Source organism: Ochotona curzoniae, unplaced genomic scaffold, assembly GCF_017591425.1.
Source record: "Ochotona curzoniae isolate NIBS_2020 unplaced genomic scaffold, NIBS_Ocur_1.0 contig_3643, whole genome shotgun sequence".
Lineage (NCBI taxonomy): Eukaryota > Metazoa > Chordata > Mammalia > Lagomorpha > Ochotonidae > Ochotona > Ochotona curzoniae.
The window spans coordinates 758367-773039 of record NW_024465933.1 but is presented as its reverse complement, the minus strand read 5'-3'; the positions used below and the strand labels follow the sequence as shown (position 1 = coordinate 773039).

Below are 14673 nucleotides of genomic sequence, written 5' to 3'. Positions count from 1 at the left end.
CAGGAAGCTGGACGCAATGTTGCTTAGTCTCGCCCCACTTGCCTTTCCACCCTACTTTCCTGAATCCCAGCCCATTCCAAGCTATCAATCCAGTGACTTGCATGTCCTCTAAGCCTCCAGTCCCTGACATGCCTTTCGGATTTCTCTAACATAGTGCCCAGATTCCATAATAAAGGTTATAGGAGGAGCATTTGGTATAGTCCTGGACGCTCCTGAAGATACCAGCATCCCAGTTCTGGCTTTCTTCTGGTTTGAGTTCCAGGCTAACATGCACTCCGGGAGGCATTAAATGATGGCTCAAGTGAGTGGGTGCCTGTCACTCACATGGGTGACCCGGATGAATTCTCACCTCCTAGTCTCAGCGTGGCCCAGTCTTAACTTCTCCTGTCTTATCCCCAAATGTTGTATATATCTGGAGAATAAACCAATGGATTTTCTCCTTTTTTCTTTTCTGTCTCCATCTCTTCCCATTTTGAAATAAATTTTAAAATAAATTAAGGGAATAAAAAAATGCATGCTGTATCTAGACTTGGATAATAAAATGCGTTTTAAATTCAGTATACTGTTTGTTTCACATGTCTAGGGGAAGAACAGCATTTTACAGGCTGATAAATGACCCTGCACTGGCTGAGCCCCGAAAGTGCATGTCTGACCACAAAACCCTACACTGAGTGCTCTGAAATACACCAAGGGGTCCACTTTTCAACCAGGCAGAACCAAAGGCCAAGAACACTCATCACTTGGCTCCACTTCAGCCGTTCCCAGTAGTTTGGATCCCATGATGCTGTCCACGAAAGAAATGGTTGTTTTTTCTCTAGCATCCCTGCCTGCCTCTGACGTACAAAGGTGTAATTAGAACAGCATGGATCAAGCAGGATGATCCATTTACCTCATCTTTCACAACGAAATGCTTTAAAATATGTTTCTAATATCCTAGGTGCAGGAGCCAAATTCCCTTCTCAGTTGTACACATGCATGAATAAGCCCATGTAGAGCAAACCCCTTGGGTCTTAGGTTCTGCTTAGAAGTTCCCAAGGAAGAAAGAAAGAAAGAAAGAAAGAAAGAAAGAAAGAAAGAAAGAAAGAAAGAAAGAAAGAAAGAAAGAAAGAAGAAAGAGAAAACAAATATTCCATGAAACAACATAGTGTACTCTGAGTATTTTTAGGACAATTATAGTGCAAAATTCCCTCTTCTTTTGTCTGTGCAACAAGTCTTTCTTAACCATTTCCTTACTCAGAATGGCAACACTGAGCTAGAATAAATTAAAGGGCTTTCTCTTCTTCTAAAGCAGTCTTCTATTCTTATATTATCTAAAGTGTCAGATCTTGAATATTATTTGGGAAAGTTCCAGGCTCTCCCCTACCATGTCAGGGAACCCATTAAACAGATAGTTATATATGAGGCTACTGGAAGCCATGACTTGAACAACAACAACAAAAAAAACCTAAACTCAGAGGAAATAAAGAAATATAAAAGGAAGAATTTTTTTTTCTATCTGTTTGAATCAAAAATGGGTCAGGAGTTTTTGGTAATTTTCTTTTGATCACATAAGTAAAATTACAAAGGGGAGACTGCAGCAGGTGGGACACACCTCAGCCAGTGGCAAGAGACAGAGGGAGGCCAGGTGGGCAGAGCCTGGCGGTGAATCAAAGAGGAGGGAGAGACGGTCTCAATGTGGACCTTGTGTTGCAGGACACTCCCATGTTACTAACTATACCGAGATTCCTTGCCTGTTACTCTGGGGTGCTAGGACCATGTGCGGACAATATTTGCCAATTCAACCATAAATCCAAGGTTTTCTTGCAGCAGCATTTGGTGCACCATCTTAGCAGCAATTGCCATGTCACTCCACATGGAAGTCCAAAGCTTCCACAGACACAAAATGTAAAAAGAAGTTGATGTAAGATTGTTTGGCATTTGTTTCCATTCATTGCAAAGCATATCAAAGGTTGAAGAAGCCACATCTCACTCACCCCATAGTCAAAGCGGAGAAGAGACAAGCCTTCAAGAGCACCTGGCTTAGCAGATGAACCAAGACCAGCTGGCTTTGAGCATATATCTGTGATGTCTCAGTAAGTAGGAATTATATTTCAAAGATATTAATAATAGAACCCCAGGACTTCACAGGGAAAATGTGTTTATTTAAATTAAAAAATATTGTGAAAATTACAAACCATTAAATACAAGACAATTCCGTACAACTCAATAGAATAAGAAGGAAGTCTATACATCACGTTTTAACAGGCGCAGATACACTCGCACCAAACTTCAGGACTGAGCAATGGAAAATGTGACAACACACATGTCCATCGCAGTGAAGTTTCAGAATTCAAGTGATTCCAGGCAAGGGGCCAAACTTAGCTTGGCTTCTTTCAACTTCAACAGCCCCCTTTGGAGTAAATCCACACGCTGGATTTTAAAGTGAACGGAGGGCCATTTTCCCCAAACATAAATTTCCTCTAGCTCTGTGTCAAAGCGAACTGACAAAGCAGCTCCTGCAGTTAACCCTTCCATGGGCGTACTCACAGCGGCTGCATCTCCAAGACAGAGAGAGCTCTGTGTTGGTTCTATTGTTGCTTTTTTTTTTTTTTTTCCCTTTGAGGCAGACTTTTTTTTTTTTGGCTAGAATTTCCCATTTTGATGTACTGTGTTTTCTCCTTGTCTTCATCAGCTTCAAGGGTCTGCTGTGAAGTTAGTGACCACAGCAGTCTGCAGAGACCCAGGAGTAGGGATCTGTGTGTTCTGCTTTAAAAACTCCTCTTTCTCTTGGCCAGAGGCATAGACAGTCCACTGCTTAGAGAACCTTGCAGGGGACATGTGCTGTCTGCCTCCGGCTCCATCCTGGGAGATGCAGAGCAGGGCTGCGACACTGACTCACGCTCCAACTCCTCACCACATGAGTTCCGATTCTCTCCAACTGCTCCTTTAAACCAGTAGATTCTAGACTAACTGGCCAAAGGGGAACTGCTTGGTCCAAGCTTCCTCACATCAGGCCATGGATTTTAAGTCACCGTCCTAAAATCTAAAGACGCCCTCCCAGCCCCCTGGGACCGCAACCTCACAAAGGCAGTGAGCCTGCTGATGACATGCCGAGGACCACACAGCAAACCAACATCAGGAAGTACAGAACTTGGACCCCAGCTCTCTGCAGTCTCTGCTGGAGCATGCCCTTCCAGAACTCAGCTACGTGACGGAATCCCACAACGGGAGGCCCTCAGTTACAGCCTCTTGCAGCTCAGAAAACGAGGCTGGGAACATGAGCAGCAGCAGAGCTAACAGCCTGGCCTTGTTCAAACCCACCATTATCTCTTCTGGAATGATCTGGAAGATACTGAATGATCACAGGTCAGAGAGTCAAGGTCGTAGGTAAGACAAAGGGTCAGAATAGCACAACATCTGTTATAACCCCAGCCCACATGAACAGTTTTAAAAGTTGCTTTTCTTTCCCATTAGTTGCAAATGGGCTGAAGTCAGACATCCAGCTCTCTCCCATTAAAAATCCTCCATCAAAATTTTCCCCCTTTAATCCAGAAGATCTCAAAAGAAGCAAGTAACTCACTGTGAGCTGATGCCACAGGTACACAGTAGAGATACAGCCAATCAGATCTAGATGAACAACGCTCTAGGCGAATTAGCAAATCAAAACTAGTGCCCCAGAACACCCTGCGCATTTGGCAGCCCTGAGAAGGGCTAAATGCTGCTGGAATTACTCAGGGCATCCAGGGAGAAAATGACAAGTATATCACGTGCCAAATTCTGAAACTCCATCACCCAGACCCCAAAGTCAACATGTGTTTGGGGCCTTTTCAGTGGTAGGTTCAGGAACTCCGAGGAGTCAGGCTGAGCCTTGTCCCTCACCCAGCTCTAATTCAAGAGCTTGCTGACATTTCCTCAGAGTGGCAGCTGCACCGAAGTGAAACCAGACACTTGAAAAGCGTCTTTACCCTCTCTATGGGCGCTGGCTGGAGGGGCCACCTGCAGACTTCCAGGGGTGCTAGGAGTGCTGGTGGATGTTCTCTGAGGAGCCTTCGCTGCTTTCGTTGGGAGGCGTCTCCGAAGTCTCCTCTAGCTCATCGTCGGCCCCTTCTTCCTGGATGGTGAGGTGCACGTCTGGGGAAGAGGACTCAGAGCTCACGCTGTCCCCTTCCATGGAGCAGAGGGTGCAGGACAGCGCAGGCGCCACACTCTCCTGCAGCACGTTGAGCATCATGGGCACCTGCACCGACCTCAGGCCCGACACCACAGGCAGCGGCTTCATGGCCTCCCCCCAGAGCCTCTCCTCATCTTTGTACAGCAGCAGGAGGCTGGACTTCTTCTCCCTTCTCTTGGATTTCATGTAGCCCAGCATGATCCCAATTAAGAAAATACCATAGAAGGACATGACAACCAGAATGTAAAAGTACTCGTTGCCGTTACCGCTGCCACTGCTGGGCACATGCGACTCGAGCGGGCTGCTAGAGGCCACGGCGCTGGGGTGTGTGCTGTTCAGAAGTTCCATCTTCAGCATTGAAAGGCTGCTTAAGGCCGGGATCTGGGGGAAAAGCTGCAGGTTAGAGCTCGCCCACGGATCCATTGAGCCCATCCAAGAGGGCAGGCGCAAGGGTTGTCGAAATGCAATGTCAAAAAAACTTATAAGAGCATCAAAGAGATAGCGTAAGAAACCCAGCCAAATGGTTAATACGGGTTGGCTAGGAGGACTGGGAGTGCACGGGGGAGAGGCTGGGCTGGTGGGAAGTCAGAAGGACTTTCACTTTTTAAAAGAGTGCATACTCTGTACATGTCTGTCCTGCGTGAGTTCTATAAAGTTTTAAGCGTACATTGCTTTAAAATATTTTCAATTTAATGTAAGACAGAGAAGCATGAAATGCTTTTTTTTGCCACAATATAATAAATCTTTAAAATAATACCTTTAAAAAACAATTTTAACAGAACAAAAGCAAAGCTTTTGCGTCTAAAGCTTAAAACTGTTTGTAACTCAAAGTTTTCTCAGAACAAAGAAATGAAACAGGAAAAAAAATCGAAGAAAGGAAGGAAATCTCCATCTGTAAATTATTAGAAGTACTTCTCTTTGAAATGTTTAGGAAGCAAAGTAATGTTGCTAACTTACCGAAGGCTGACGTTTCGTCCCAAGCCCTGAGTTCCTAAACGGTCAAGTCCGAGGACGTTCCTCCTCTGTGTCTGGCTCCCCACTCTGACAGCTCTGCTGCCGCGGTTGGGATATATAGTCAAGAAATGCATCGTCACGTGTTCTGGGAGGAAAATTTACAACAGAGGTTGCTCGTGGCAGCACAAGCAGTGGACTCAAAGCACTGCAGTTCAACTCCCTGAACTTTGCAGCTGTGAAAAGAAGACGACTGGGAAGTGGGAAGGGCTCCTGACGCCTCAGTATGGAGCCAAAGTTTTCAGGTGGTTGTGAAAATGAGAAAAAGAAGAGAAAAGAATGACTAAGACAGAAGCCTCATCCTGAAGCCCGCGCTCAGGGGAAATTAGCTTCATCGCCCTTCTTGAAGAATAACCATCTGCTCCCCTCTGAGCTTTCAGAAGCAAAGTCCTAATTTAAAAGAAAGGCAGTGGGGAGCAAATACAGTTCTCTGCTACGCACATTAATGCCTTATGCCCTTCCTTCACCTTTCTGCCCCTGAGATCCTGACCTGTGAAGTTGTGGGACACAGAGGGCTTCAGCAGGTAAAAGTGTTTTCTCATCTTGCTCATCTTAACCATTCCATGATACGCTTTCAGGCCAGCTGGTGCAGGTTAGGCTCTTAAAAGCACAGACAAATTCTACTCCTCTTCCACAGAGAACTCACAGATCTATTTTTCAGTAATGATTTTTAACATTGCAGAAGTTTTACGGGGAGGCTTGGCTCAGCTCATTCATGTTCCTCAGCAGTTCACCCGGAGACAATCCGCACATTTCTTTGCTGTCTCTGGCAGATCAAGAAGGAACAGGAATGCTTCCGGTGTGCACCTGAGCACAGTCCAATCCTTGCAAACCTAGACAGACGCTTTGTTAACGTGATTGCTGCTATCGAAGTTGGAAGGAGAATTAAAGACTTTGATGCCAGTCCTCTGTGCCTTGGGATGCTTGTTCTCAGAGGCTCTCATTCTAAATGGAAGTAAACTGGGAAGGTCCTCAGCCTCAAATTGTCCATGGCCAACGAATCGCAGCCAGATCATCTTCCATCTGGCTGTCAAGAAAGCACCCCTTGCAGCTCTGCTGTGAAGCCGAGGGAAGCAGCACAGCCTCCCTTTGACCCTTGTGGAACTTCCATATCCCAGACACTGCAACTTCACTTACAGGAGCAGGGTTAGCTCCTGACTCCAACTGTAACTAAACACCTATAGAAACGTGTGAAGAAGAGCACACAGTGCTGTTTTTCCCACTGCAGTTGTCTCTACTGCTTTGAGCTATGTTCACGCATATAATGCCAATTGGCTCTGAAGCACCAACTGTTCCTACACCAAGAACACATACAGTGCAACCAAGATGCATTGTTTTATCAATCTATAAAAAGCACCATGGCAACCCACATCTCTCATAAGCATTTTCAGATGCCCATAGGCACCTCAACTAAGAGTGGGTGTCTGGGACACTAGCACCAGACTAGCCTGTGGATCCTTGACCCCAATGTTCTTGGATGTGTGCCTTTAAATGAGCAACCAGCCAGCATTTTCAAGCAGAATTGGGACAGTTTGAACACAATTTGTCCCTCACTCCACAACTCATGCAGGCATTGATACTCAAAAGCGTCATGCTCATGATTAATGGAAGAAAGGCCGTGGCCAATAGATTAAGGATGCAGGCTTAAACCAACAATTGTGGCATCTGGGAGGTGGGCCTAGTGGGAAGTCGTCAGCTTGCAGGTGGTTTGGCCTGGAGAAGTTGATTACAGTTGATGAGCATTGCCCTATCGCTGTCATGTGACCTGCCCTCTGCACGCACACTGCCATGTTCATCAAATGTCAGGCTAACGGGGCCACCTCCTCTCCGACTGCGAGTCTCCGAAACCGTGAGCAGGAATAACCTTTCTGCTTTCAATAGTAGCTCCCTGCCAGTGAAAAGCGACTTAACATAACTGTGAACTACAAACTAAGAAGGCAGAAAGGAGAAGGGAAAAGATTCTAAGAGTAGAAAGAACCAAGTGTGGTGCCAGGGAGCAAAACAGCCTGAGGCTTCAAACAAAATAAGTTCCTAAGCTGAGCTAATGGTCCAAAGGCAGTAAAATCATGAAAATGCCTGGGTGCAGAGACAAACACAGAATAAAGTCCAAATGACAGAGCAACACAGCCTCTGCATGAATCATGGAGGTAACTATCCAGGAGACATGCTGCTGGGTGCTGGCTGCATGTCCTTGCTATCTGATTCTCGTTGGTCCTGCACATGGGTGTTAAATGAAATCATACAAGTGACTCACTTAGCACTGTGTGGTAGAAGGCGCATGCTCAGGCCACTCCTCTGTTTTCATTGATGAGAATGTCCAATTGCTTCCATGGACTTCTGATGCTTCCTGATGTGCCGGCACCTGTCTCCAGCAGTCTCATGGCTGCTCCCTGTTTCCTTTCTGCCATCCTCAGGAACAGAGTTTAAGATGGGAGACTTGTAAACACCTAACACATGGTTCCAGCTTCTCCTCAGCCCTCTTTCAGGAAACTGTTGTTAAAATTATGGCAGAGAATAATGGCACAAATAATGAAAAGGGCAAGGAGAATATCTAGAAAGCATATATCATCTGGGAGAAGATGAAGGCACACAAGGAAGGGAGTGATTGGATCTGCTCTGTGCCACAGTCTCCGCAGAAAGCAATGCTCAAGACATAAATCCATTTTACAAATACTTTTTCCGACTCAGGGGCTGTATTTCTGGCTTTTGTTTTTTCACAATGTGTTTTTAAAAGTAAATGTCACTTAATACCGACAAGGCATAATTTATTTAAAATTTTATGGCTATATTTTCTGAAATCTGTCTCAGAAATCTTTGCTTAATCAAAGGTCATGACGTTTTTCTTTGATCTAGAAGTTTTATAATATCATAGTTCAGGTTTACACATTTAAGCCAATGATGTAAGTAATCTAATTTTTTCCATGCTGTCGGAATGGAAAATGGATGCTGTCAGGATGTATATAGATGACAAATTACTCCAGCAACATCTGTTGTAAAGCCAAAAAGATCAACCTTTTACTGTTGAATTATCTTACAACCTTTGCCAAAAATCAATTAGCCATATGTGGATAGAATTATTTCTGAGAATTTTATTCTGTCCCTTTGATGTATTTATTTGTCTTTGCATTGATATCATGCTATTTTGTTTGATCTGTTTTAGCTAGTATTTTAAATGAGTCTAAAATTGCTGCAAGACTAGCATCATGGCTCAGTGGGTTAGACCACCACCTGCCTGCCAGCATCCTACATGGGCACTGATGTGTGTTCTGGCTATTCTACTTCCGATCCAGATCCCTGCTAATGCGCTTGGTAAAGCAGCAGAGGATGACCCAAGTGCCTGGACCCCTCTACCCATGTGGGAAGAAGTCCAGATGGACTTCTATGCTCCTGGCTTTGCCTGCCCTTAGCCTGACCCAGCCCAGGCCATTGTAGCTATCTGGAGAGTGGACCAACAGATGAGATTGTCTCTGCTTCTCTCCCTCTCTCTCTTTCTTCCTCTCCCTCTTTCTTCCTCTCCCTCTCTCTCTTTCTCTTCTTCTTTCTGTGTAACTCCACCTTTCAAATAAATAAATGAAACCTTTACAATGATTTTTAAAGTAAAATAAAATATTTTGCAACCCATACCTGGCTGAGTATCTATTGTGTGCTAGGTCCACAACAATCCTGCAAGGTGTGTCTTATTACAGTCACTTCACAGATAAAGAAAGTAGAGGCAGACACCAAGAAAATTATTCAAAGCCATGCCGTAAGTAGTAAAGTCAGGATTTGAACTCAGAATTGCACAACTCCCAAGCTCATTCTGTTCCACCATGCTTTTACTTGCTGAACAAGAGCCAAAAATAGAAACTGAGAAGAAGTAGAAAGTGAAAGATGGATTTTTTTTTTCCAACTTCTTTTGAGTCTTCAAAGTTCTTTGGGGGAAAAAAAAAATCTCAGGCTAGTATGGTGGCATAGCATGCTAAGTCTGTACCTGCAAGCACTGGCATCCCATGTGGGCACTGTTCATATCCCGCCTGCTACACCTCTGATCCAACCTGTGATCTGGAAAAGCAGTGGGAGATGCTCCAAGTCCTTGCAGCCTGCACCCATGTGAGAGGCTGGTGAGAGGCTCCTACTCCCAGTCCTGGCCATTGCAGCCATTTCGCCTTCAGCAAATGGAAGACCTCTCTGTCTCTGTTTTGTCTTCTCTTTCTGTAAAATTCTGCCTTTCAAATTAAAAAAAAAAAAAAACTAAGTAAGTCTTTTAAAAAGTTACAAATGCCTAGATGACCAGAGACTAACACATCAATGTAAACACACCATTACGAACTGCTGATTGTATATCCACACTGTTTTTTGGTGTTGGGAGCAGCACATTAGCATGCTCTAGGAGTCACCCTGTGTCCTTAGTGCACACAGCGAGACAGTCTCTCTGCTGCTAATAATATATACCACTAGCTTCTCATCTTCTTGTTTTGATGCGTTGTCGTATTTTCCTTTCCCCTTTCCTACTGGATCGTGACACACACTTTCTCCAGGGCTTTGAGGACTTTGGTTTCCTGGTAACGTCATTTCTCCAGATGACCCAGGAGCCCCTGGCCACACAGCTCTGAAATTATGTTAACAGCTTCTGTGACTAAACAAACCCTGTGCTGGGATAACAGCATGAATCTGAGTCGCAGGCGCCTGGACGCAAGTCTGGAGTCAGGAGAGCTGACCCAGCCCAGCCTCATCCAAGCTACGTGACTGCTCGCTTGCGTAATTCCTCTGTTTTAGTTGTAGCCACCCGCAGGCATGTCAAGAGTAAAACCAAGAGTCGCCTCTAGATTATCAGAAATGTCCCGTAACCCGTCAGGCTCCCGGGTTCCCAAGCAGCCCAGGCTGCAGGTCTGGCAGCCCATTACAAAATGAAATCCTCTTTGCCCACCAGTGCTTTCTGCTTTTCCCAGAAACTCTTGCTTAAAAAGTTGTATCTGGGAAGTCTTGTGATGGGTCATCCTTTCTAACACCCTGAGTCACTCTCCATGGACAGATTTTTAACATTCCTAGCACTGAGAATCAAACACGACTGGGTGTCTAGGTGTGTCACAAGACCACCACGTCCTCCTATAGCACCAGCTAGGTCCCAGGAGTGTGTGCCTTGGAGCAGGTTCTCCTTGGAAATTGTCCAAATGAGGTTAGAATGGAAAAAGCCACAATTCTGAAATTAAAGGGTAATAGGGAGCCAGCATGGTGGCATGCCAGGCTAATCCTCTGCTTGTGGTGCTGGCACCCCACCTAGATGCCAATTTGTATACCAGATGCACCACATCCAATTCCGCTTCCTACTTACAACTTAGAAAAGCAGCAGAGAATGGCTCAAGTACCAGAGCACCTGTACCCATGTCGGAGACCCAGAAAGAAGCTCTGGGCTCCTGGCTTCGGATAAGCGCAACTCTGGCTGTTGCAACCATTTGGGAAGTGAACCAAAAGATGAAGTTGAACCAAAAGATGAAGTATCATTCTTCCTGTCTCTCTGCAAATTCGTCTTTCAAAAAAATTGATAAATGGTTTTTTTGAAATGTTAAAAACCAAAACAGAGCAATGCTGGTATGAACTCACCTTTGTGTTTACAACTCTAATATTCAATTAGCAAATATATGCATAGTACCTAAATTGTGTCAGGATTTGCTCTACGCGTTTTACAAATTTTATCTTAGCTAATCTTTGCCAAAGTTCCCATAAGATAGGCTCTGCTGGGCCTGGCGCAATAGCACAGCAATTACAGTTCTCGCCTTGAATGCGCCATATGGGCGCTGTTTCTAATCTCTGCGGCCCTGCTTCCCATCCAGTTCCCTGCTTGTGGCCTGGGAAAGCAGTCTAGGATGGCCCAAAGCTTTGGGATCCTGCACCCATGTGGGAGACCTGGAGGAAGTTCTGGGCTCCTGGCTTTGTATTGGCTCAGTTCCAGTGGTTGCGGCCACTTGGGGAGTGAATCATCAGAAGATCTTCCTCTCTGTCTCTCCTCCTCTCTGTATATCTGCCTTTCCAAAATAAATAAATAAATAAATCTTTTATTTAAAAAGGCTCTGAAATTTTCTTTCTACAGGCAAAGAAAATAGAGCAGAGTGGAGGGAGCAGCCTGCACAAGGCCACACAACCAGTAGGTTTTAGAGTCAGCCCTGGAACCAGAGTTGAGAAGCGAGAAAAGAAAGACCATGGCAGTTGCCTCTACGCGTCTTGGATCTTGTCATTCATGCAGGAAGGAGGCAAGAATTGAAGTTTTTCTTCGCATACAATTGCAAGAGTCACAAGAATTACAAAAGGAAAATGGACAAAACTGACTAACTCAATCTCAAAGGATTTGAACTCCTAAAACAAATCAGGGAAGATACCAAATAGGAAGTGATCACTGAGCTGTTGTCTGGAAATGAGTAGGAGTCAGCAGGTGAAGGGAGAAGGGAACTGGATTCTGTCCAGAGGAAATCTGAAAAAAAAAAAAGTCCCTCAGAGGAAGGAAGTAGGCAGGAAAGGATGGCAAGGTTTGAGGGGCTCGAGAGTCTAGGAGAATCTGGCAGAACAAGAGAAGCAGGCATGAACCAAACGCACAGATCTGCCATCAGGGAGGAGAGCACAGATTATCAAGGAGGCCGAGATAGACTCCTGCCTGAAGCAGCTGGACCAGGTCAGGAGCCAACCCAAGGCTCGGGTGATTGCGTGAGAGCTCGGGACTGACTGGGGCTGTGACCGCCGATGCTGCACGGAGCACACAGCGTGCCGGGACAGGTGCACCATGAGAGCAGGCAGCAGGGCAGGGAGAACAGCTGAGCAGCTTACAGAGCGTGTTTGTGGAGAACCTCCAGAACACGAACTCTGCTTACAAAAGCCTCACTCGGAGTTCCTGCCAATTGTGAAACAGTCTCGATTTCAGCTCGACCACAAGTGACAAAGACTGCCACTGCAGGGCTTAGATCTTGATCAACACTGGTGTCAGAGGACACAGAACTCTTGGCGGCAACAAAACAAAATAAACCAGCTGGTGCTGTGGTTGTAAAAGATGGCTGGCACGTGCAGGTGCCAGGAGCTGGGTTGGGCATCCATGTAGCACAGAAATTGCAGGCATGGGCTCTGTGATCAGCCTACTGGGCCTATTTTGGTGTTTCCACTTACTGCCTGCATAACCACAAGTAAGTTTCTTAACATCTCTGTGCCTCTATAAAAGGACTGAAGTGAAGTGCCCCAAGATAACACTGCATGGACCTTTTGCCCACATTGGGGCATTAAAAAACTAAGAGTGTTTTAAGAGTCATAGCTGCTTCCTTTTTCTCCTTGGTAGTGGCAAAAGGGAAGTAAGGGGCTTCGTGGAGACCCCACAGGGCTCAAGCATCCCTCACAGCCAGCTGACTCAAGCACTAGAATCAGGCCCACATCAGAAAAACATGATCCCGAGACCAACAAGCCAGGGATCTGGAGAGGGTTTGCTGAACTCAGGAAAGCCATTCTCCCAAAGCCTGTCAGGGAAGCCAAGGAGTGTCCCGTGACCAGCAGTGGCCATGCGAAAGACACACAACAAGCCACATGTTAGGCCCTGCCCAATCAGTAGCCCAGGGGCTAAGAGGGAAGAGGGCTTTGCCAAAGCCTGGAGGAAACACCTTCCCAACACAGCGGAGCAGACAGGGCTGCTGGAGCTTCACCTCTAAGTGAACCTGAGAAGGCACGGTCAATACGTAGGATTGGATTATTAATTTCTGAACTGAAACCATTCTGAAAGACAAGTGACCTGAGGAGATTTGTCACCTGGAAAAGTTGTGGGTCTGCCCCGGATAGCCACCATCTAGGGCTCCATGACCCTGACAACAGGTTCTCATTATGGATGACACCCTCGGGCCCTGGTTGTTTGTCCTGATTGCTAGCATGAAAGCTTACAGTCACGCCAAGCACTAGTAACTGTTCACTTGTCACAAACACTGTGTTATAAAAAATGCCAAAAGAGGGGGCCCAGCATGGTAGGCTAGTAACTAAAATCCCATATGGGTACCAGTTCATGTTTCAGCTGCTCCAATTCTCACTTCCCATCCACCTTCCTGATTGTGGCCTGGGAAAGCAGCAGAGGATGGCCCGAAGCTTTGGGACCCTGCACCTACATGGGAGACTCAGAAGAAGCTCCTGGCTTTGGATCAGCTCAGCTCTGGCCATTGTATCCACTTGGGGAGTGAACCAGCAAATGAAAGATCTTTCTCTTTGTAAATCCTTGCCTCTGTGAATCTGAATTTCCAATTAAAAACAAATCAGGGCCCGGCCCGGTGGCGCAAGTGGTTAAGGTCCTTGCCTTGCACGCCCGGGATCCCATATGGGCACCGGTTCTATCCCGGCGGCCCCCGCTTCCCTTCCAGCTCCCTGCCTGTGGTCTGGGAAAGCAGTCAAGGACGGCCCAAAGCTTTGGGACCCTGCACCCGCGTGGGAGACCTGGAAGAGGCTCCTGGCTTCGGATTGGCATAGTATCTGCCGTTGCGCTCACTTGGGGAGTGAATCATCGGACGGAAGATCTTCCTCTCTGTCTTTCCTCTCTGTATATCCATCTTTCCAATAAAAAAAATAATAAAAATAAATCTTAAAAAAATCAATCTTTTAAAAAATGGCAAGATTGTGCACCATGGGATGCAGCATGGTGAGAACTACAGTACTTGAGTCCGTGCAACCCATGTGGGAGACCCAAGCTGAGGTCCAGGCTTCCAGCTTCTGCCTGACCTAGCCCTGCCTGACCTAGCCCTGCCTGTTATATAAGCATTTGGAAAGTGAACTAGTTCATGGAAGAACCTTTCTCTCTCTCTCTCCTTTCTCTGTCCTCTCTCTTGCTGTCTCTTTCTTCCCACCCACCCACCTATTCTTCCTTCCAAACGCTTTAAACATGCATTCACAAAGGTGACATCTGGGAGTCCCATGACAGTATTTTTCTTAAATTTCAGTATACCCACCACCATGGATTTTTCAGCGTTTGACTCCTCAGTCCAATGACACTCCTTCTAAAAAATGTTTGTTGACTGCATAACAGAAACACTGCGCTGAGCAATTGTTCATTTAAGTTTCAGAAGGATCTGGTGAGGGCAAACAGGATCATGTAATATGGAGAGAACAAGACCTACAAGGTCACGTGTCCTGGTCACACAGCAGGGAGGAGTGGAAAACTGGGAGGAGCCAGCCAGCCTCGTGTTGAAACAACGCCAGACACTCCATTCTGGGACACATTGTGCAAAACTGGTGCCAGGCACTTCCTCTGGCCCCAGTGAATCAAGGTCAGGATGAAACGCATCCTGGTGAAGGGCTTTGGGGATTCCAACAGAAACAGACAGATCCACTGCACATTAAAAATAACGTTCTAAGGCCTTTAATGGGTTTCACTGAGCTTTATGAGTATCCCAGATGATAACACAGGACCCAGAAAACCTAATGCCCCTGCCTGCCCCAAAGGCAGCTGGTTCTGAGAAGGAGATTGCATGACATCTCAAGAGCATTTCTTAGCTTCTTACATTTCCTTACAAAAACAGACTAAACTA

At 46.0% G+C, this 14673-nt stretch overlaps 1 protein-coding gene across 1 annotated transcript; it reads right to left on the bottom strand.

Annotated features, from left to right (window-relative positions):
* Nucleotides 1-3994: 3994 nt before the first annotated feature.
* On the bottom strand, nucleotides 3995-4514 carry KCNE4 (potassium voltage-gated channel subfamily E regulatory subunit 4). The gene has a single exon (XM_040982785.1). It carries the CDS (start codon nucleotides 4505-4507, stop codon nucleotides 3995-3997), a length of 513 nt encoding a protein of 170 aa, XP_040838719.1. The 5' UTR covers nucleotides 4508-4514.
* Nucleotides 4515-14673: the final 10159 nt, after the last annotated feature.

Bases quoted from the DNA above. Each gene is read 5' to 3' on its own strand.
- KCNE4 (XM_040982785.1), bottom strand. From the start codon at position 4,507: ATGCTGAAGATGGAACTTCTGAACAGCACACACCCCAGCGCCGTGGCC.